Here is a 23,770-nt window from a genome sequence, read left to right as displayed (position 1 = left end):
GCCTCAAATATTTGAATAACTGCAAGTATAGTTCAAAGAACTTTTTTTAGAGACAGAGTTGCCCAGACTAGAATGCACTGGTACAATTATAGCCTACTGCAACCTTGAACTCTTGGGCTCAAGTGATCCTTCTATCTCAGCCTGCTGAGTGGCTGGGACTACAGGTGAGTGTCACCACACCCAGCTCAATTAAAAAAAATTTTTGACAGAAACCAACCCAGAGCCGCACAGCTTCATGGAAACTGAACAACTGGCTCTTGAATGTTGACTGGGTAAACAATGAAATGAAGTCAGAAATAAAGAAGTTCTTCGAAACCAATGAGAACGAAGACACAACATGCCAGAACCTCTGGGACACATTTAAAGCAGTCTCTAGAGGAAAGTATATAGCAATAAGTGCCCATATGGGGAGAACGGAGAGATCCAAAATTGACACCCTATCGTCAAAATTGAAAGAGCTAGAGGAGCAAGATCAAAAAAACTCAAAACCCAGCAGAAGACAAGAAATAACTAAGATCAGAGCTGAGCTGAAGGAGATTGAGACACGAAAAACCCTTCAAAAAATCAATAAATCCAAGAGCTGGTTTTTTGAAAAGATCAACAAAATAGACAGACCACTAGCCAGATTCATTAAAAAGAAAAGAGAGAACAACCAAATAGATGCAATAAAAAATGATAAAGGGGAAATCACCACAGATTCCACAGAAATTCAAACCATCATCAGAGAATATTACAAACAACTCTATGCACATAAACTAGTAAACCTGGAAGAAATGGATAAATTCCTGGACTCCTGTGTCCTCCCAAGCCTAAACCAGGAGGAAGCTGAAACTATGAATAGACCAATAACAAGGTCAGAAGTCGAGGCAGCAATTAAGAGCCTACCACACAAAAAAAGCCCAGGTCCAGACGGGTTCACAGCCGAATTCTACCAGACACACAAAGAGGAGCTGGTACCATTCCTTCTAAAACTATTTCAAACAATCCAAAAAGAGGGAATACTTCCCAAATCATTTTATGAGACCAACATCATTCTGATACCAAAACCCGGCAGAGACCCAACATGAAAAGAAAACTTCAGGCCAATATCCATGATGAACATAAATGCAAAAATCTTCAATAAAATATTGGCAAGCCGAATGCAACAGCATATCAAAAAACTTATTCACCATGATCAAGTAGGATTCATCCCGGGGATGCAAGGCTGGTTCAACATACGCAAGTCTATCAACGTAATTCACCACATAAACAGAACCAAAAACAAAAACCACATGATTATCTCAATTGACGCAGAGAAGGCATTTGACAAAATTCAACAGCCCTTTATGCTAAAACCCTCAATAAACTCGGTATCGATGGAACGTATCTCAAAGTAATAAAAGCTATTTATGACAAACCAACAGCCAATATCATACTGAATGGGCAAAAACTGGAAGCATTCCCTTTGAAATCTGGCACTACACAAGGATGCCCTCTTTCACCACTCTTATTCAATATAGTTCTGGAAGTTCTAGCCAGAGCAATCAGGCAAGAAAAAGAAATAAAGGGTATTCAAATAGGAAAGGAGGAAGCCAAATTGTCTCTATTTGCAGACGACATGATAGTATACCTAGAAGACCCCATCACCTCAGCCCAAAAACTCCTGAAACTGATAAGCAACTTCAGCAAAGTCTCAGGATATAAAATCAATGTGCAAAAATCACAAGCATTCGTCTACACCAATAACAGACTTAAAGAAAGCCAAATCAAGAACGAACTGCCATTCACAATTGCTACAAAAAGAATAAAATACCTTGGAATACAACTCACAAGGAACGGAAGGGACCTCTTCAAGGAGAACTACAAACCACTGCTCAATGAAATCAGAGAGGACACAAACAGATGGAGAAACATTCCATGTTCATGGTTAGGAAGAATTAACATCGTGAAAATGGCTATACTGCCCAAAGTAATTTACAGAATCAACACTATCCCCATCAAGCTACCATTGACTTTCTTCACAGAACTGGAAAAAACCACCATGAACTTCATATGGAACCAAAAGAGAGCCCGCATAGCCAAGTCAATTCTAAGCAAAAAGAACACAGCAGGGGGCATCACACTACCGGATTTCAAACTATACTACAAGGCTACAGTAATCAAAACAGCATGGTACTGGTACCAAAACAGAGATATAGACCAATGGAACAAAACAGAGGCACCGGAGGCAACACAACATATCTACAACTATACAATCTTTGATAAACCTGACAAAAACAAGCAAGGGGGAAAGGATTCCCTGTTTAACAAATGGTGTTGGGAAAACTGGCTAGCCATGTGCAGAAAGCAGAAACTGGACCCCTTCCTGACACCTTACACTAAAATTAACTCCAGATGGATTAAAGACTTAAACATAAGACCTGGAACCATAAAAACCCTAGAAGGAAATCTAGGCAAAACTATCCAGGACATAGGAGTAGGCAAGGACTTCATGAACAAAACACCAAAAGCATTGGCAACAAAAGCCAAAATAGATAAATGGGACCTAATGAAACTCCACAGCTTCTGCACGGCAAAAGAAACAGTCACTAGAGTGGATCGGCAACCAACAGAATGGGAAAAAATTTTTGCAGTTTACCCATCTGACAAAGGGCTGATATCCAGAATTTACAAGGAACTCAAACGGATTTACAGGAAAAAAACAAACAAGCCCATTCAAAAGTGGGCAAAGGATATGAACAGACACTTTACGAAAGAAGACATATATGAGGCCAACAATCATATGAAAAAATGCTCATCGTCACTGGTCATCAGAGAGATGCAAATCAAAACCACATTGAGATACCATCTCACGCCAGTTAGAATGGCGATCATTAAAAAATCTGGAGACAACAGATGCTGGAGAGGATGTGGAGAAAAAGGAACACTTTTACACTGTTGGTGGGAGTGTAAATTAGTTCAACCATTGTGGAAGACGGTGTGGCGATTCCTCAAGGCCTTAGAAATAGAAATTCCATTTGACCCAGCAATCCCATTACTGGGTATATATCCAAAAGAGTATAAATCGTTCTACTATAAGGACACATGTACACGAATGTTCATTGCAGCACTGTTTACAATAGCAAAGACATGGAATCAACCCAAATGCCCACTGATAATAGACTGTATTGGAAAAATGTGGCACATATACACCATGGAATATTATGCAGCAATCAGAAATGATGAGTTTGTGTCGTTTGTAGGGACATGGATGAATCTGGAGAACGTCATCCTCAGCAAACTGACACAAGAACAGAAAATGAAACACCGCATATTCTCACTCATAGGCGGGTGATGAAAAATGAGAACACATGGACACAGAAAGGGGAGTACTAAACACTGGGGTCTATTGGGGGGTAAAGGGGAGGGCCAGTGGGAGGGGGAGGTGGGGAGGGATAGCCTGGGGAGAAATGCCAAATGTGGGTGAAGGGGAGAAGGAAAGAAAAGCACACTGCCATGTGTGTTCCTACGCAACTGTCTTGCACGCTCTGCTCATGTACCCCAAAACCTAAAATCCAATAAAAAATTAAAAAAAAAATTTTTTTTGTAGCAATGGGGTCTTGCTATGTTGCCCAGGCTGATCTCAAACTGCTGGCCTCCAGTGATCCTCCTGCCTCAGCCTCCTGAGTTGCTGAGATTACAGGTGAGAGCTACTGAACACAGCTAAGAGAACCTTTTTCCCTGAACTCTGTGAGGATACTCACGTGATACCCCATCACCACGGAAAAATTTTATGTATTTCCAATGAATGGACATTCTCCTACATTACAATATATTCATCAGTCAGGAAATTAACACTGAGTATCTGTCACTATCTAAACCTCAGAACCTATTCCAGATTTGCCAACTGTCCCATTAATGTCTTCTATAGCAAAAGGATGTGGTTCAGAATCGTGTTCTAATTGGTTATGTCTCTTATTACTATCAGTCTAGAAAACTCCTCAGTGACTCTTTGAACTTTCCTGATTTTTAGACTTTTGAAGATTACAGGTTATTTTGAAGAATGTCGTAAAACTTGGGTATGTTGGATGTTTCCTCATAATTAGATTCAGATTATATTCTCGTTGGCAGAAGTATTACAGAAGCTGTGTTCTTTTCTTGCAGCCTATCAGGCAGCAGACAGTTCTGATTTCTGCATAACTGATACTGTTTACTTCGATTATTTGGTAAGGCAGTGTGTGCCAGGTGTTTTCACTACAAAGTTACTCTTTTGCTTTGCAATTAATAACAATTTTGTAGGAATATACTGTACTTTGAAATTAGGCAAATACCCTGTTTCTCAACAAACTTTCATTCTTCTTCGGAAATGGGTATGGCATAAGTATTTCATAAACAAAATAAATATTTCTCTCTCACTGGTAAAAAGTGGCAAAAAGATACTTGGAGGATGATCTGAGATATGGGTCTTCCTGCTTAAACTGACGGATCAATTATCATTTGTATCTATTTAAAATATAGGGCATTATTTTCCAGAATGTAGTAGTACAGTAAGTACATTCTTTCCTCATATTTGAAACCTGAGAGACAAGCGCATCTATAGGGCAGGAGCTCAGGCTATGTCCCGTTACCACGAACTTAGTACCCTTCACAAGTGCATCCCCAGTTATGTCTCCAGCTAGAGCTCTCACCATTTAGCATTCATCCCTCTTCCTTTGACTTGGGTTATAAACTTTGCTAAGGATGATTTTTTTTTCTCATTTTTTTCCTAGATGATCACATTACTACTTATTCTTCAGGTCTCAGTTTAGATATTAGGAACTTTCTCTAGGAACTTTTCTCTGACCCCCCAAAATCAGCACCCTGTCTTGACTCATTATAATCCTCAAGATCCTTATGATATATTGTATTTGACCACCTGTTTGAGCTATTCACTGATCATTAATTCCAAGAAGACTACAACTGCAACTTTAATTTTTAAAGTAAAATTTTAATAATTTGATGAGAATAATATCGATACATTTAATCTGTTTTTCGCTCTTCTACTATCTCGTTCCCCATCTCACTACCTAGTAACCACTATCATGATTTTGTGTTTATCATTCCCTCACTTAAGCAAAGATTTTATTACATAAATGTGTCCCTAAAGAATATAATATAACATTTAGTTTTGCTTGCTTTCACACCTTGTAAAAATATCTCATTTTTATAATTCATTGAATTTACTAATAGTTTTAGAACTCTGACATGAGAAAGATTGGCCTTTAATTTTTTTCTTGTATCATCCTTGTTTTTGTTACCAAGGTTACAGTAGTCTCAAAAAAATGAACTGCGAAGAAATCATGTTTTTTCTGCCTGGCATAGTTTAAGATTGAAATGATCTTGTTCCTGGAATGCTTGCTGGAAATTGGCTGTAAAATTATCTAGGCCTTGTGCTTTTTTCATAGATAGATTTTAAATAACTAATTTATTTAGTGGTTACCAAATTATTCAGGCTTTCTATTTCTAATTGAGTTAGTCTGGTAAGTTATATTTTTCTAGGAATTTAAATTCATTACAGCTTTCAAATGCACTGGTATAAAGTTGTTAAAAGTATTTTCTTAACTTTTCAATTTTTCCTCAACCTGTAGTTAAATTTTCGTTTTTATTCATTATTTGTGCCTCTTTGTTCTTGATCAATCAAATTGACCCAATTTCTTTGATTGATTCTAATCGACGAAGCCTAAGTATTTAAGCTTCCGCTCTTTTTTATGGTTTTTCGGATTTAACTACATCCCAAACATTCTGATATGCAGTATCTTCACTGTTGTTATTTCCCTTCCTCCAGCTTTAATGGGGTATAATTGACAAATAAAAATTGTAGATACTTCAGGTATACAACTGGACATTTGAATTTCATGATTTTTCTGCTTTAAGTTTTAAACACTTGTGATTTACCTTATCACTCTTGACTTTATTACAGGCATCTCTAAATTTCTAAATGTATATGGATCTTTACCGTCATTGGTTTCTATCTTAACCGCATTATATTCAGAAAACAATAATTGTAAAATTCAAAGCTATAAACCTTCCTCGAGGCACTGTTTATTTTAAAGAGCTGGGGTCTTGCTATGTTGCCCAGGCTAGAAAGCAGTGGCTATTCACGTGTTATCACAATGTACTACAGCCTTGAACTCTTGGGCTCAAGCAATTCTGCCTCAGCTTTCTGAGTAGCTGGAACTATAGGTGCACACCACTACACCTAGTGATTTTAAATTTTTATTTATTTATTTATTTTATTTTTGAGACAGAGTTTCACTCTTGTTACCCAGGCTGGAGTGTAATGGCGTGATTTCGGCTCACTGCAACCTCCACCTCCTGGGTTCAGGCAATTCTCCTGCCTCAGCCTCCTGAGTAGCTGGGATTACAGGCACGTGCCACCATGCCCAGCTAATTTTTTGTATTTTTAGTAGAGATGGGGTTTCACCATGATGACCAGGATGGTCAAACCTACTTGATCGTGATGAAGAAGCTTTTTGATGTGCTGTTGCATTCAGTTTACCAGTATTTTAATTAAGATTTTTGCGTCAATGTTCATCATGGATATTGGCCTGAAGTTTTCTTTTTTAGCTATGTCTCTGCCAGGTTATGGTATCAGGATGATGTTGGTCTCATCAAATGAGTTGAGGATTCCCTCTTTTTGTATTGTTTGGAATAGTTTTAGAAGGAATGGTACCAGCTCTTCTTTGTATGTCTGGTAGAATTCAGCTTTAAACCCATCTGAACCTGGACTTCTTTAGTTGGTAGGCTATTAATTGCTGCCTCAACTTCAGCCCTTGTTATTGGTCTATTCAGGGTTTCAACTTCTTCCTGGTTTAGTCTTGGGAGAGTGCAAGTGCCCAGGAATTTATCAATTTCTTCCAGGTTTACTGGTTTGTATGCATAGAGTTGTTTGTAGTAGTCTCTGATGGTAGTTTGTATTTCTGTGGAATCGGTGATAACCCGTTTAATATTTGTGCATTTTATGGAGTACATGTGGCATTTTGGTGATGTGTAATGATCAAGTCAGGTATTCAGCATTTCTAGGTGCTCACCATATACAAAAATCAACTCAAGTACTTATCATTTCTAGGTGCTGGGAACATTTCAAGTCCTGTCTTCCAGCCAGTTTGAAGTATACAATACAGTGTTGTAAACTACGTCACCCCACTCTGTTATTGAACACTGGAACTTATTCCTTCTATTTAACTTTACGTTTGTACCCATTAACCAATCTCTCTTTATCTGCCCCTGCCCCACCACACACCCTTCCAGGCCTCTAATAACTACCTTTCTACTCTCTATCTCCATAGAATCAACTTTTTTTTTTTTTTGGAGACAAGTTCTCACTCTGTTGCCCACGCTGACATGTAGGCAGTGGTATAATCAAGGCTGACCTCCTGGGCTCAACCAATCCTCTCATCTCACCCTCCCAGATAGCTGGGACTACAGGCATGTGTCACCATGCCTGGCAAATTCTTTTCTATTTTTTGTAGAGATGAAGTTTCACTATGTTGCCCAGGCTGGTCTCAAACTCCTGGGTTCAGGTGACTCTCCTGCCTTGGCCTTCCAAACTGCTGGGATTACAGGAATAAGCCACTATGCCTGGCTGAGCTAAACTTTTTTTTTTTAGCTCCCACATGAGTCAGAACATGCGGTATTTGTCTTTTTGTGCTTGGCTTATTTCACTTGATATAATGACCTCCAGTTCCATCTATATTTTTGTAAATGACAGGATTACATTCTTTTCTATGGCTAAATAGTATTCCATTATGTGTGTGTGCATATATATATATATATTTTTTCTATATATATTCAAACTGGAGTAAGATGACATCTCATTGTGGTTTTGAGTTGCATTTTCCTGATAATTAGTGATGTTCAGCACTTTTTCATATACTTGTTGGCTATCTGCATGTCTATGAGAAATGTCTGTTTATGTCTTTTGCACTTTTAAATTGAATTATGTCTGTTTATGTCTTTTGCTCACTATTAAATTGAATTATTAGGGTGTTGCTTTTTTTTTGCTGTTATATACTCTGGATATTAGTTGCTTGTTGGATAAATAGTTTGCAAATATTTTCTCCCATTCAACAGTTTGTCTCTTCACCCTGTTGATCATTTCTGTTGCTGTGTAGAAGGTTTTTAGCTTAATATAGTCCATTTCTCTATTTTTGTTGCCTGTACTTTTAAGGTTTTAGCTACACAGTCTTTGCCTAGACTCACATCCAGCAGAGTTTACCCTATGTTTTCTTCTAGCAGTTATATAATTTCAGTCTTTTGTTTAGGTCTGTAATCCATTTTGAGTTGATTTTTGTATATGGTGAGAGAAAGGGGTCTAGTCTCATTCTTCTGCATGTGGTCATCCAGTTTCCCACCACCATTTATTTATTAAAGAGGGTGTATGTTCCCCATGTGTGTTCTTGGCATCTTTGTCACAAATCAGTTGGTTGTAAATAATTGGATTTATTTCTGGTTTCTCTTTTCTGTTCCATCGATTATGGCTGTTTTTATATCAACATCATGCTGTTTTGGTTACTATGGCCTTCTAATATATGATTTTCTGTTTCTATGAAAAATGAAATTGGTGTTTTGATAGGGATATCACTGTATCTGTAGATTTCTTTAGGTAGTATAGTCATTTTATTACATTCATTATTCTGATCCATGAGCATAGATATCTTTCCTGGATCATGTTCAATTTCCTTTTTTTTTAGACAGAGTTTCGCTCTTGTTACCCAGGCTGGAGTGCAATGGTGCGATCTCAGCTCACCGCAACCTCCGCCTCCTGGGTTCAAGCAATTCTCCTGCCTTAGCCTCCCAAGTAGCTGGGACTACAGGTTTGTGCCACCATGCCCAGCTAATTTTTGTATTTTTAGTAGAGACAGGGTTTCACCATGTTGACCACGATGGTCTCAATCTCTTGACCTCGTGATCCACCTGCCTTGGCCTCCCAAAGTGCTGTGATTATCAGCGTGAGCCACTGCACCCGGCCCGTCTTCAATTTTTTTTTTCTTTGTGTAGAACATTTATTTATTTTTCCCATGAATCACTCAAAGTTTAGGTCAGTGGGAAATAATTTTAATCAAATAATTGTACATTTTCTTCCCACATATCCTGCCTTGTATTAGGAAATGACACTGTGATCCATTTCATTACAAGTAAATTATTATAAAATATTTACAGGAAAATATTAAAAATGACTCAACATAAAAGGCAAGAAGAAATAAACTGTTTTTTTTCCCCAGAAATCTCTACTCTACTACCCACCGCACACAAGAAAAGAGTCAAAACAAATAAGCAACTAAGATCCCCCTGATCATAAACTTCCAAAGAACTGGAGTAGGGGAAGAAACAGAATGAAAATGGTGGTGTGAAAGGGAATGAATGTTAGCAGCACTGCTTCAATAACCGATCTATTCTGAATGAAATACTCGCTTTTATGTGCAGTAAATTCTGGACAAGGCTAAATTTTAGGCTATTCCTTGAACTGAAATTAGGAAATACCCTGACAATAGAAGCAGCTCTTTCATCTGAGTTTAATAAGAGCCTCTTTCTCTATGGGCGACTGTTGTGAACAGAACACAGTGTAGTTTTCCTTGTAGAGGTCTTTCACCTTTTTTGGCTAAATTTATTCCTAAGAATTTTATTTTTATAGCTATTATAGATGGGATTGCCTTATTTATTTTTTAGCTATTTCATCAGTGCTATTTAGAAATGCTACTGATTTTTATAAGTTGATTTTGTATTCTGTAATTTTACTGAATTCATTTATCAGATCTAAGAGTTTTTTGGTGAAGTCTGGATATTTCTAAATATATGAAACTTCATCTCAAAAAAAAAAAAAAAACATGGACCCTTTTCAAGTTTTCTACCCACTGATAAGAAAATGACTTTGGGGACATCCAGTGCCATCTCCAAGGAATTTCAGGGGATCATAGATGCTTTCCTTTGCTTATCTACTTTGACCATGTGAAAAAATGATGGTGATGGCCTTCTCTCTGCTAACTTCTCTGCCACCCATCTGACAGTAAGATTAGCAAGGGCCCTTTGGCCCTCTGTCCTTCCTGGTTATTGACTGTCCCCGGTTCCTAGGAAGACAGAGCTGTTCTTCAGCTAAAGCTTCTCCTCTCTATAAAGCAGTTTTACTATTCCCTTCATAGCAAGAGCCAAAATAGTACAGGAGGGAGGGAGGGAGGTACTGGCACTCCCTGGCCTACACAGGAAAAACAGAGCCAAAGGCAGAATCATTGTATAAGATGTTTATTCAAGGAGTGTCTTAGCCGGAAAAAAAAAGGGGGGACAATTTAACTTCCTTTTCTGAGCTTCTTGAATCTGCATATTTATGTCTTTCACTAAATCTGGAAAGTATTTTAGCCATTATTTTCTACCAAAAAAAAAATGTTCATCTCATTCTCTTTCTCGTCTTCTTTTGGATATCCAGTGACATGTGGGTTATACTGTTTGATACTGTCTCCTAAATCTCTGAGGCTCTCTTTTAAATTCTCTGTCTGTTCTTAAGACTACATTAATTCCTACTGATATAACTTCAAGTTTAATGACCTTCCCTCTGTTATCTCCAAGCTGCTGTTAATCCCATCTAGTAAGCTTTTAAAAATTTAAAATTCTTGTAAGCAATTTTAGGCTTCTCCTAGTGTTCCTAAATGTTAATATCCTACACAACTACAGCACAATTACTAAAATAAGAAAATTAACACTGGCACAAAACAATGAACTTATCCACAACCTTCTAAGAATTTTGTCAGTTTCCCAACTAATACTCTTTTTTTTCAGTCTGGGATCCAATCCAAATCCAAGATCCCACAGTAAATTTAATTATCATACCTCTCTAATCTCCTCTAATCTGTTTTTCAGTCTTTATATTTGAAATAGCTGTGGTTAGTTATTTTGTAGAATGCCCCTCAATTTCGGTCTGATGTTTTCTCATAATTCAATGGTGGTTATGCATTTTTGGTAAGAATATCACAGAAGTGATGCTGTGAGCTTGTAAACATGTATTATTATCAGAGGGTACTGATATTGATGTATCAACATCAGTAGTAATGATGTTAGTTTTGATAACTTGGTTAAAGTGATGTCTACCAAGGTTTTCACTGTGAAGTTACTATCTCCCACCCTCTCCCTTTTTTTTCCAAAAAAGATTATCTTGTAGGGAATTCAGATTATGCAAATATCCTCTTTCTCATCATACATATGTCCACTAATTTTTGCATCCACTGATTATTCTCTCCTGCAATATTTACTACTTTGGTTTTTGCCTAATGGCTTTTTTTAATGTTTTTCATTATTCCTTCTCATTTATTAATTCATAAAGTAAGTTTATTTCAGGTATTGTATTTTCCAGTTTTAAAATTTCTGTTTCATTCTTCATTATGCTTTTTCTTCTGTGATATTTCATGTTTCATTATCAGCACATTTTTCTTCCTGTTATTGAGCAATAAAGTTGTTTTAATATCCTTGCTTGCTATTTCTAACATCTGTGCCATCTCAGGGTTGGCCTCTGTTAATCGCCTTAACTCTTAAAAATAGTGCACGTCTTCTTTTTCTTTAGGTTAAGAAATCCAAACACTGTGAATGCTATGTCATGAAGAATCTGGATTCTGCTATATTTCTCTTACAGGTGTTGGTATTTATTTGACTTTCTTGGACTCAAATTGCAAAACTCTGCTAGCGAATAGCAGCTCAAATCCCAGTTCAGATCTTTTGTCTTTAGCTGAGTTATGTGGAGTCTGTCTCACACATGTACAGCATATTCAGAATCATGCAGATACCTGTAAAACTTAGGGGATACCTTTGTGTCTTTCTCCTCCTGAACACCCTCCTAACATTCTAGCACTTGTCTTTGCCCTGAATTCCATCCTCTGGTTCTTCAGGATAAAAATATTATGGATTTTCTATTGCGGAATTCTAGCCAACTGTAGCCTGCCCTCATGCTGAAAGCCAAACAACCAGGAAACTTACCCAAAGTTATTCCTTTCTTCCAAGTGACTATTCCCATCAGAATCTGTCTGCTTTTCATTGGTCTTTAGTACCTTTCAGGTATTTGTTTTCACATACTTTATCCAGCATTTATATTTGTTGTCTGCAAGATGATCAGTCTGAAAGGAGCTTATTCACCCATAACCAAAGCAGAACTGGGTCATCTTCTATGATGCTGATTCTTTCAAATTTAATAATACTTGCTTTATGGCTTAGTGAGTAATCAATTCTTATAAATTTTCCATATGTGCTTATAAAGAATATATATTCTCTAATGTTGTACATAAGAGTCTATGTGCATTAAACTGTTAATAGTTTTATTGAAACCTTTTACATCTTTAATACTTTTGTTTGATTTTTTTTGAGATGGAGTCTCGCTTTGTCGTCCAGGCTGGAGTGCAGTGGCGTGATCGTGGCTCACTGCAACCTCTGTCTCCCGGGTTCGAGCAATTCTCTGCCTCAGCCTCCCATGTAGCTGGGATTACAGGCACCTGCCACCATGCCCAGCAAATATTTGTATTTTTAGTAGAGATGGGGTTTTAGCATCTTGGCAAGGCTGGTCTTGAACTCCTGACCTTGTGATCCACCCACCTCAGCCTCCCAAAGTGCTGAGACTACAGGCATGAGCCACCACATCTGGCCTCTGTATGCTTTATCACTATTTGTAAACAGCGTGACAAATCTTTCACATTGACGAAGGTACATGTGTCAGCTTCTTCCTCAAGAAGTCATTTAATTATTTTAGGTGATAGTGATAATGGTGGTGGGGATACTATTTCATATAAATGTAAAAATCCAACCCATATTCTTTTAACAACTGAATTCTGAATGTAGCTTTGAGAGTAAAACTCCATACACACAACATCCCTTAACTATTCCTACCAACTTTAAATAAACAGTCTGTTAAGTAAAAGAATAGAAAGTTAGCTTAGGATTTAGGAGACCTGAATTTGCATCCCAGTTATATTAGTAACAGGTTGTAGCATTTGGGCAATATGTCTCCCTTCCCTCTTCTCTTTTGAAGTCTATTAGTCTCATCTATAAAACGAGTGGACTGAAATAGACTACACACTATGAAGGGCTCCTCTCCAGTTTTGAAATTGTGTCAATAAGACATATGGCACAGTAGACATAAACAGGGTTCACACTTTTGCTGAAGGAAAAGGCAATGTGTCCTAGACATGCTGAGCAAGTGCCATACTCTACGGTGAGGAAAGAAGGAAACAAGATGCAACTGGAAGGGTCCTATTTGTTACCTGTAGAGTTGAGAGATTTTTGCTGCCATGTAATTAACTATGGCATCTATGTTCTGGCTCCTCAATATAAAGAAACAATGTGACGAATGGAGAGTTCCAGGCCTTGCTGCTGTAATGAAATTCAACAGGCACCTGGATGGCTCTGTACATGACTAAGTGAAAAACAATCCCTTGCTGTAAGGTTGCACTTAGATTTCCTCTCTGTGTGTCCAGGGCTTTCTTGTCACCTTCTGAAGAGCTCACCAGCAGCCTCTCTGATTCAACGGTATCATATCAATTATTTAAGGTTAGTACATCACTTTTCAATTAACTATCTCCTTGGCTCCCAAAAATACATACACACAATTTATCAGTGTATTCTTTAAATATTTCATAAAGAACAGGTCACTATAAATTAAAAATAAGGCTGCTAATAAAATATTTAATGCCTTTTAAAATGCAATGGAACATCAAGAAATTAGAAATCTTTTAATTAAGTACTTTAGTATATCTTACCAAAGTAATACTATTAAACTTATAAAATTAGTCACAAAACTGTTGCTTTGTTTCATCTGTCAACTTAATAAAGTGAGGACACATCTTAGCTTACAGGAAGGAAAGCTCTGGTCAGGGACTCAGGAGACCAGAGTCCAGGTCATGGTTCTGCCACTAGGTAGCTCTGCGATCCCTTTTCCACATCTCAATTTGCCACTCGGTATATTGGAATGCAGATCTTGTGCAACATTAAAAGCTTACTCATCTATTTTCACAGCACTCAGTACTTTTACTAGCCTTTTTTTTGGTAAAAAGACATATAACATGAATTTTTATCAATTTTTATGTACATATTACAATATTGGTAACTATATGCATATTGTTGTAAAATGGATCTCTAGAACTTTCTCATCTCGCATGACTGAAACTCTATACCTATTAAACAACTCTGCTTCCCCCCTCCCCTTGGTCCATGGCAACCACCATTCTACTTGGTTTCTATAAGGTTGATTCTTTTAGATATCTTACATAAGTATAATCATGCAGTATTTCTCTTTTTGTAACTGGCTTATTTCACTTATAGTGTCATCAAGGTTTATACATTACAGCATGTGACAGAATTCCTTTCTTAAGGCTGATTTAATATTCCATTGTTTGTACAGCTGTCCTTCAGCTGTGTATACCCAAATCTGCATATTCTCAAGTCCTGCAGTTGGCTCTGTGGAAGCTGGATAGATGAAAAGTCAGTCCTCCATACGTGTGGGTTTTGTACCCCATATTTTTGATCCATGTTTGGTTGGAAAAAAATCTATGTGTAAATAGACTCATGCAGTTCAAACCTGTGTTATTTAAAGGTAAACTGTATAGACCACATTTTCTTTATCCACTCGTCTGTTGATGAATATAGGTATTTCCACCTCTTGGCTCTTGTGAATAATAATGAAGTGAACATGCAGTGCAGATATCTATTCAAGATCCCAGATATAATTATTTTGAATAAATGCCCAGAAGTAGGACTGGTGAATCATATGGTAGTTTTATTTTTTTGAGGAACTTCCATACTTCTTTTCCTTAGTGGCTGCACCAGAAGTGCACAAAGTTTCCAAGTTCACCACATTCACACCAATACTGATTTTCTGATTTGTTTTGTAACAGCCATCCTGACAGGTATGATGTGATATCTCATTGTGGTTTTGATTTGCATTTTCACAGTCATTAGTGATTTTGGTTATCTTTTCATGTACCTGTTGTTCATCTGTATATTAGTCATCTGTATATTTCTTTGAAGAAATGTCTAAGTCCTTTGCTCATTTAAAATTGATTATCATTTATTTTTGCTATTTAGCTGTAGTTCTTTATATATTTTGGATATTAACTACTTAGTCCATTTGAGCTGCTATAACAAAATACTGTTATAAACAACAGACAGAAATTCATTTTTCACAGTTTAGGAAGTTGGAAAGTCCTGAGATCAAGACACTGGCAGTAGTGTCTGTTAAGGGTCTGCTTTCTGGTTCATAGTAGGCACTTTCCAGCTGTGTCCTCCCCTGACAGAAGGTGCAAGTCAGCTCTCTGGGACATCTGTTATAAGGGTTCTAATCTTATTTATGAGTGATCTGCCCTCATGATCAAATCATCTTTCAAAGATTCCTCCTCCTAATTCCATCACCGTGGTGATTAGGTTTCAACATATGAATTCTGGGAATACAAACCTTCAGCCCGTAACAACCCTTTATCAGACATATGGTTTGCAAATATTTGCTTTCATTCTATAGGCTGCCTTTTTGCACTGTTGATTGTTTCCTCTAATGCAGGAGCTTTCTAGTTTAACGTAGTCTCATTGATCTATTTTTGGCTTTTGTTGCCCTGCTTTGGTGTCATATTCAATAAATACTGCCAAGATCAATGTTATGAAGGTTTTTCCCCTATGTTTTAACTTGGAGTTTTTTTTAAGATCAAGTCTTACATTTAAGTGTTTAATCAGTTTTGAGTTTATTTTTGTGTATGGTGTAAAATAAGGGTCCAATATCATATTTATGCATGTGGATATCCAGTTTTCCCAACACGGTTTATTGAAGACTATCCTTTCCCTGCTGTGTATTCCTGGCAATCTTGTCAAAGATCAGTTGATTGGCACTTTGAATATATCCCTCCACTCCCTTCTGGCCTGCAGTTTTTCTGCTGATAAATACGTTGATGTTCTTATGTGTGTTCCCCTAGTGTATGACAAGCCACATTTCTCTTGCTACTTTCAAAGTTCTCTGTCTTTGAGAGTTTGACAATTTATAATAATGTGTCTTGGTGTGTGTTTGTGTTTCTTTATGTTGATCTTACTGGGGAGCCTTTAGGCTTCTTGAATCTGGATGTCCATTTTCTTTCCCAGGTTTGGGAAGTTTTGGGCTATTATTTAAATAAACTTTCTGCCCATTTCTTTCTCTCTTCTTCTTGTGAACTTTCCATAATGTGTATGTGGGTTGGCTTGATGGTATGCCATACATTCCCAAGGCTTTCATCACTCTCTCTCATTTTCTTTTCTTTTTGTTCCTCTGGGTGGATAACTTCAAATGACTTGTCTTGAGTTTGCTGTTTCTGTCTTCTGCTTGATGAAGTCTTGCTGCTGAACCCCTATTATGAATTTTTCAGTGCAGTTATTGTATTCTTCAGTTCCAAAACCTGTCGGGTTTTTTTTTTTTTTTGTATTTTCTATCTCGTTGATATTCTCATTTTGCTCATGCATTGTTACCTTGAGCTCACAGTGCATCTTTATGAGGGTTATTTTGAATCCTTTGTCAGTTAATTCATTCGTCTTTGGTTCACTTGGTGCTTTCTTCTTCAAGTGATCATATTCTCTTCCTTCCTCTGGTATCTGTCTTTAGCACTGTGATATGGTTTGGATTTGTGTCCCTGCCCAAAGGTCATGTTGAATTGAAACTTTCAATGATGGAGGAGGGCCAAGTGGGAGGTGATTGGGTCATGGGGGCAGATTTCTCCCTTGCTGTTCTTGTGACAGTGAGTTTTCACAAGATCTGGTTGTTTAAAAGCATGCAGCATCTCCTCCTTCACTCTCTTCCTCCTTCTCCAGCCATGTAAGATGTGCCTGCTTCCCCTTTGTCTTCTGCCATGATTCCAAGTTTCTTGAGGATCCCCGGCCATGCTTCCTGTACAGCCTGTAGAACTGTGATTCAATTAAACTCTTTTCATTATAAATTACCCAGTCTCAGGTAGTTCTTTATAGCAGTGCGAGAACAGACTAATACACATTGCATGTTCTCTAGTTTTATGGCAGCAAGCCTCCCTGCTCTCTGTTGTTCTCAGCAGCATCCAAAGTATGCTAGCCTCCTATCAGCACCCAGGTCAGGCAAGACAGATAGCAGTCTCTCAGGCAGCCTTCCAAAAAGCTGGGATATTGTATACATGCTACACTCATCTCTCTCCCTCCCGGAGAAGCTGAGAATTGGGTGTCTTTTTTTTTTTTTTTTTTTTTTTTTTTTTAAAGACAGTATCTCATGCTGTGGCCCAGCCTGAAGTGAAGTGGCACAATCATGGTCCACTATAGCTTTGAACTCTTGGGTTCAAATTACTCAAGGTATCATCATATTAGACTTCTTCCCCCAAATCTTCCCAATTCCCCAAGTTAGAATTTATTCATTCGTTCATCAAATATTGAACAAGCACCTATTATGTGCTAGGTACACTACTAGGTTGTCTAGGCTACTTTGTAGCTCTGATAACATTACAGAACTTCTCATAGCTTCTTATAGTCATTAATATTTGTGTATGTAATTTCTTCCTTCCTTAACTGTGTGTGGGCTTCTAGAGTCATAGAACTGTGTCCAGTTCACCTCCATAACCCAGGCATCTGTACAATGCTTTGCAAATAGTAATTAAAATGAAATACAAGAGTGCCAAAACACACTCCAAGTGGCTAGAAGAAAAATGTCTCCTAAGCCATCTGGGTTTGCTAAACAACCAGAAAGACAGAAGAACCTGATGATAATCAGTTGTCTTGTAAATAACTTATTAGCTTCTTTTATGCTTTTTTCTATTCTTGTTTGCAAATGCTTTGACAACTATTTTTTAATCCTTATTTAAAGGAAACAACTAACAAGTTAGTGGTCCATATTTCAGTTACATGTACATTAAAACCAGTTAGCAAGAAAAATGAAAACATACTCAAGTGATTTTCAGAAACATAAAAATCACCATCACCAACCACCCCAAACCAGGAAACACATCCTCCTTTACTCATTGCCACAAACCCAGTCACAGTAACAGTAAGAATTGATGGCGATACAATAAAGAGCCCAAAAGGAATGATAAAACCCAGAAAGTGCCATGTGTAAGGATAAAAAGGATAAAATGTGTTTGGAAAACTAATGTCCCAGAATCCCAGTTCCAAACTGAGTAAAATTCATGGGAAGAATAAACACAGAATGTGGTCAACTCCATTGAGATTCAAAGCTTTTCTGAGGTCAGGAAACCTTGGGTTACAAGCAAGATTCAAAGGGAACTAGGGCTTTCAAAGAAGAAGAAGAGGATCAAGGTACTTACTTACCAGCTCCTGGCACATGGTTAGTACTTAACAATAGCTAGTATGAGGAGCTGAGAACAAACTCCAATGTCCCTCCTTTGTGATGTCCCAGGCAGGATTATGGAATATCTTTCTCTGTGCTCCCACAGAACTCTATACAGGTTGCCATCCTATTGTTTACTATAAGTACTAGGGTCTGAATGCTGTGTCCCTCCCAACTTAAAATGTTGAAATAGAATGCTTAATGTGATAATATCTGGAGATGGGACCTGTGGGAGGTAATTTGGTCATAAGGGTGGAATCCTCATGAATGGGATTAGCGCCCTTATAAAAAGAGGCCAGAGAATTAGCTCGCTCTCTTTTCACCATCTGAGGATGAAGTGAGAAGTCAGCAGTTTGAAACCTGGAAGAGGGCCCTCACCATAACCTATGTTGGTACCCTGATCTTGAACTTCCAGACTATAGAATGTGAGAAATAAATTTTTGTTGTTTATAAGCCCCCCAGTCTATGGTATTTTTTAATAGCAGCCTGGACTAAGACAATATATAATCTATACTATGGCATACGAAATTTATAGCATAAGCAGAGTCAAGATTCTTTAAGTCTTCTTGTTCATTCCCTCACATGTCAAAGGCCGTTCTCTTTCATTACTTGTTGTGTTCAAAGCTACGTCTCTTCTTCCACCACCAACATAGAATAAGCTTCACAGAGTAAATTCTTCCAAATGATGCAGTATGGAATGATGGGAGAGCATGAAGTTTTTTTTTGTTCTTGTTTTGAAATAATTTTAAGTAAACAAATATGTTACAAAACTAGAGCATTTCTTAATCCAGTGTCTCTTACTGTTAACATCTTACAAAAACACAGTATGATAATTGAGAGGAGGAAATTAACATCAAGCTGATAAAACAATTTTATAATCTTACTTGAATTTCCCAGTTTTCCTATGGATGTCCTTTTTCTGGTCCAGGATCATACCTGACATTTAATTGTTATGTCTCCTTAGTCTCCTCCATTCTGTGACAGTTCCTCACCTTTTCCTTGTCTTTCACGACATTGACGGCTTTGAAAAATATTAGTCAGTTATTGTGCAGAATGTCCCCCAACTTGGGTTTCACACACCTAGGTCTGATTCTTAGCTTTCCGACTTAATATCTACGTAGCTTTGGGCAAGTCAACTTCTCTGGGACTTAAATTTCCTCATCCATGAAATGGAATAGTAATACTGACTTTAAGAAGCTATTTTCAAAATTAAATGAAGCAGTATATATTAAAATGCCTGGGATATAAGGCCACACAACAAACGTTATCTTTTCTCTTTGTGCTGCCTTTCAAATATTTCTGATAGAATTTATTTTGCTAAAATATCTTACTAATATTTTAATGCTTATTTTTTAGACAGAATCATATATAATGTAGCCTTTGATTGATGATTCACTATAAAAAGCCATTGTTTAACTGTGCAACAGTTCAAAATTCAAAAATTGTATTTTTGTTTGCTTTCCCTTATTGCTATTCCCTCTTAATGTCAATATATCTGACTGTAAGGGATTCATAATTCAATTTCTGATTTTCAGCTTGTGATACATCAAAATTCATTTATTCACTCACACATACATACAATGGTGTACTGAATCTACTAAGTGCCAGGTCCTGTGTTAGAATCTTAGAGATAGTGATAACTTACTTCCTGTCCTCATCGATTTTATGGCTAGTTGGGGAAATTGACAAGAAAATAGTTAAATACAGTTCAATGTGATCAAGTCTATCAGAGAATAATGCCTAAGATCACATAAGTAGTATACTTAACCTGGATTTGGGGAAAGAGTCAGGCTGGGAAGATTTCATGAAAAAGATACCATTAAGCCTTGGTTAAGGATTGCAAAATGCACAGGAATTAACCAGACAGAGGCAAAAGCTTATAGTTTAAGGAAGAGTTATTAGACTATATGCTGAATACAAGTAAATCAGTTCTGAAAAATAAATCTCCTGTTATAAACTTGCAGCTTGAGAGCTATTCTGTGCCAATACCTCAGGGGCTTAGAAACTTCACCAGGAAACTCCTGGTGACTGCAGTTGACATACTTAAACCTTTGGCTATTATATTGAGCTTACCTCTTTCAACATCTGTGAACTGAAGTAAAATTTAAGGTGACAATTGACTGCTTGTTCCCATTTCAACAATATAACAAGTTTTCCCCTTTCTAACAGAGGAGTTTCTTTTCTAAAATAACATAAATATCCATCAAAAAGTCCTTTTAAACTGACCCTTTTAACTTAACCTGAGAAGAGAGGTTTTGAGGCTTTCTTAACGTTCTTCCCTTCTACAGTACTCATTCCTGTGGATTTAGAGGTGTGGCTTTACATCCAACTGATTCCAAAGCCTAAATCTAACTGTGTAAATTTGTAACCTTAGCAAGTGTTACAAGCCTATTATCCATTAAATATCAGAACTTAAAAGAATCTAGTATAAAAATTTCAAATTATTAACGTTTGTCTGCCAGTCTCTATTTGATTCTCATAGTCATCTTCACTTTCTTTATTTTTTTTCATCTGGAGAGTAAATAAGTTGAATTCTTTTAGTTTTCTCCACAGGGACTATTTCTCTAACCTTAACTGCTTCTAACTCAAAGCAATAATACTACATACCGTCAACTGGTGTATCAGGAGGTCCATTAAGAAGGTAATCTTGTTACTAAACAGAACATCAGTGCAGTTTTCTGAACAGTTATTGCAGGTGAGGTTGTAAACATTGATTGCATTGCAGAGAGACCTAACAGAAGGAGAAAAACACCATTTATAAAACTCGAGCAGCTCTTCTTTAAACAATTAGAAATACATAAAATGAATGGCACGAAAGCAACAGGCATGAGATGGAAGTCACTCTAAAAACCAAGCCGAATACTATTAGTTATAAGGCCCGTCAGCTAGATATAGAAGCTTATAATTTTCACCCAAAGCCCAGTGTTCAGTGGTACCTAATAACTCTTTCTCATTTCTATTAGCTGCAGCTGCAGATAATGGAAACATATTTACAGTCTATAATAGTTTCTTAATACCCTAAGACTAGATATCATCCAGGAACTTTGGTTCTTGAAATAATTACCAGGAAAAAACGGAAAAAGACTCTATCAAAGCTCCTGTTGCCAGATCTCCTGGTCCAGGATAAGGACGATGATGGAAGAAGACAGCACCATGAGGAGAGACTGGGGGCTGTCCACCTAAGACAAGACCCACGGAGTTCTAGGGAGTGGACACCGCTGCTTGGAGGTGGTATATGGCTAAGAGTGCCTGAGCAGATAAGGACATCTTTCCCAGAGTGTAAAAACTGGACTGTGCAGGCCCAAACAGTTTAAGGTTGAACTGTTCAAAGAAATGTTTTTCTCTAGGGTGTTAAAAAAATATGCTGAAAAACCTATAAAGCCCCAAGAGCCTGAGCAATGTGAAGAGGGGGCAAGAACAACCGCAGCCCAACCAAAGTCTTCATGCTGCTGCATTCCTGCATCCATCGTCTATATCCTGCCACATCACTGCCATGCCCAAGAAAAAGCTGTAGGGGATGCTACAGGAGGCAGAGCCAAGGTGAGGAACAAACCAGAGAAGATCCGCAAGGTTTTCTGCTAAACCTGCTCCTCCGAAGCCAGAGCCCAACCCTAAAAAGGCCCTGGCAAAGGAGAGAGAGAGGAGGCACCCAAAGGAAAAAGGAAAAAGCTGACACTGGCAGGGAGCTTTGACACCCTGCAGAAAATGGAAATGCCAAAACAGACCAGGCACAGAAAGCTGAAGGTGCTGGAGATGCCAAGTGAAATGTGTGCATTTCTGCTAACTGTGCACTTCTGGTCACTATACAGTTTGAAATACTATTTTTATCAAGTTTCATAAAAATGCAGAATTTGTTTTACTTTTTTTTTTTGAGATGGAGTTTTGCTCTTGTTGCCCAGGCTGGAGTGCAATGGCACTAACTTGGCTCACTGCAACCTCTGTCTCCTGAGTTCAAGCGATTCTCCTGACTTAGCCTCTCCAGTAGCTAGGATTACAAGTGCCTGCCACCATGTCTGGCTAATCTGTTGTATTTTTAGTAGAGACAGAGTTTTACCATATTGAACAGACTGGTCTTGGAGCTCCTGACCTCAAGTGATCCACTTGCTTTGGCCTCCTAAAGTGCTGGATTACAGGCATGAGCCACCATTCCTAGCCTTTTTTACTTTTTTTTTAAGCTATGTTGTTAGCACACAGAACACTTTATTGTTGTATTGTGGGGAAGGGTCATAGGTCACTAATAGAATGTCTCTGACACTGGATTGATGTGAGGAAAACACCTTTCCCTTCCCATTTTGAGAGATTTCCTCTTGACTCCAAGGAGGGATTCCATGACTTTGACACATGTTGCCACCTGGGCACAAATCCCTTGTGGCATGAAAAAACAAATTTGTTGTTATGTCCTCTTCTCCACTGCCATCTTCAACGTAGACTTAACTCTCAAACCCAGACACCTGTTGGGCCTTGACCCCCCTCAGTAATTGGTTACCAGTGTGTCAGGCAATCAGACTTTCCAGTGGTGCCACTGAGATGAAGCCCCCCCCCCACAAAAGAGTAAAGGTTCCATTTCTAGATTGTGGATTTTTGGATAAATTCTGCCATTTTTATTTCATTTCTTGGAAGTCAGGGTTGGCTCATGAAAAGCTGTTAAACAACATGCCAAATGTGAAAAGTCAACCCTCACTCTAAACCTTCCCTATTCAGAGCATCAGATGAAGACTTAACTGGGTTTCATAGTGGCTTTCTAATTTTGGTAGTCTATTGAAGAAGAGAGTTTGAAAGTTGTTGTATACTGTTAACTATTATCTGCCCATGTTCTGCCTGAAATACCCTGATTATTTATGGAAAGTATCTTTAATAAAGCTGGATATAGTTTGGCTTGGAAAAAAATGATACACAATTGTTCAAAGAAACTTTTAGAGCAACATGCTCAATGTGCACGAGAGTCCTGGATGTTTTGAATACTGTGACTAAAACCTGCATTGCCTGAGTGACCAACGTTTATTTTGGCTTGTCTGACTAAATCTCCTGCTTAAAGTTCTAGGTAAAAACGTTTTGATTTAGTCCCATACAACCAAGTCTCTAGAACAGTAGTTTAAACATGTGATTCACAGACCAGCAGTACCAGTACCACCTGGGAACTTGTAAGAAATGCAAATTCTCAAGCTCTACCCCAGACCAGGTCAACAGAAGCTCTCAGAATTTTAACAAGTTCTGCAGGTAATTCTGCCACATGTTAAAGTTAGAGAACCACTGCTCTAGGATAGGGGTTTCTGTATCTTGACTAAGCATTAGAATCATCTGTAGTTTCCTCCTTCTTCTTCTTCTTCTTCTTTTTTTTTTTAAGACAGGTTCAAACTCTGTTACCCAGGCTGGAGTGAAGTACAACAATCTGGGCTCACTGCAACCTCTGCCTCCTGGGTTCAAGCTATTCTCCCAGCTCAACCTCCTGAGGAGCTGGGATTACAGGAGTGTGCCAGCACGCCCATTACATTT

The 23,770-nt window shown here is 37.9% G+C and overlaps 1 protein-coding gene across 50 annotated transcripts in view; it reads right to left on the bottom strand.

The window, feature by feature from the left end:
• The window catches only part of SCAPER (S-phase cyclin A associated protein in the ER), a 550,606-nt gene that overhangs the window by 114,012 nt on the left and 412,824 nt on the right, over positions 1-23,770 (bottom strand). For all 50 annotated transcript variants that reach the window (XM_078333930.1, XM_078333946.1, XM_078333966.1 and 47 more), the window contains one exon: positions 20,885-21,008. In XM_078333930.1, the coding sequence (XP_078190056.1) occupies positions 20,885-21,008 (124 nt within the window). The remainder of the gene's footprint in view (positions 1-20,884; positions 21,009-23,770) is intronic.

The sequence above is a fragment of the Callithrix jacchus genome, chromosome 8 (genome assembly GCF_049354715.1).
Source record: "Callithrix jacchus isolate 240 chromosome 8, calJac240_pri, whole genome shotgun sequence".
NCBI classification, from domain to species: Eukaryota; Metazoa; Chordata; class Mammalia; order Primates; family Cebidae; genus Callithrix; species Callithrix jacchus.
This window is presented reverse-complemented; position numbering and strand designations above follow the sequence as displayed.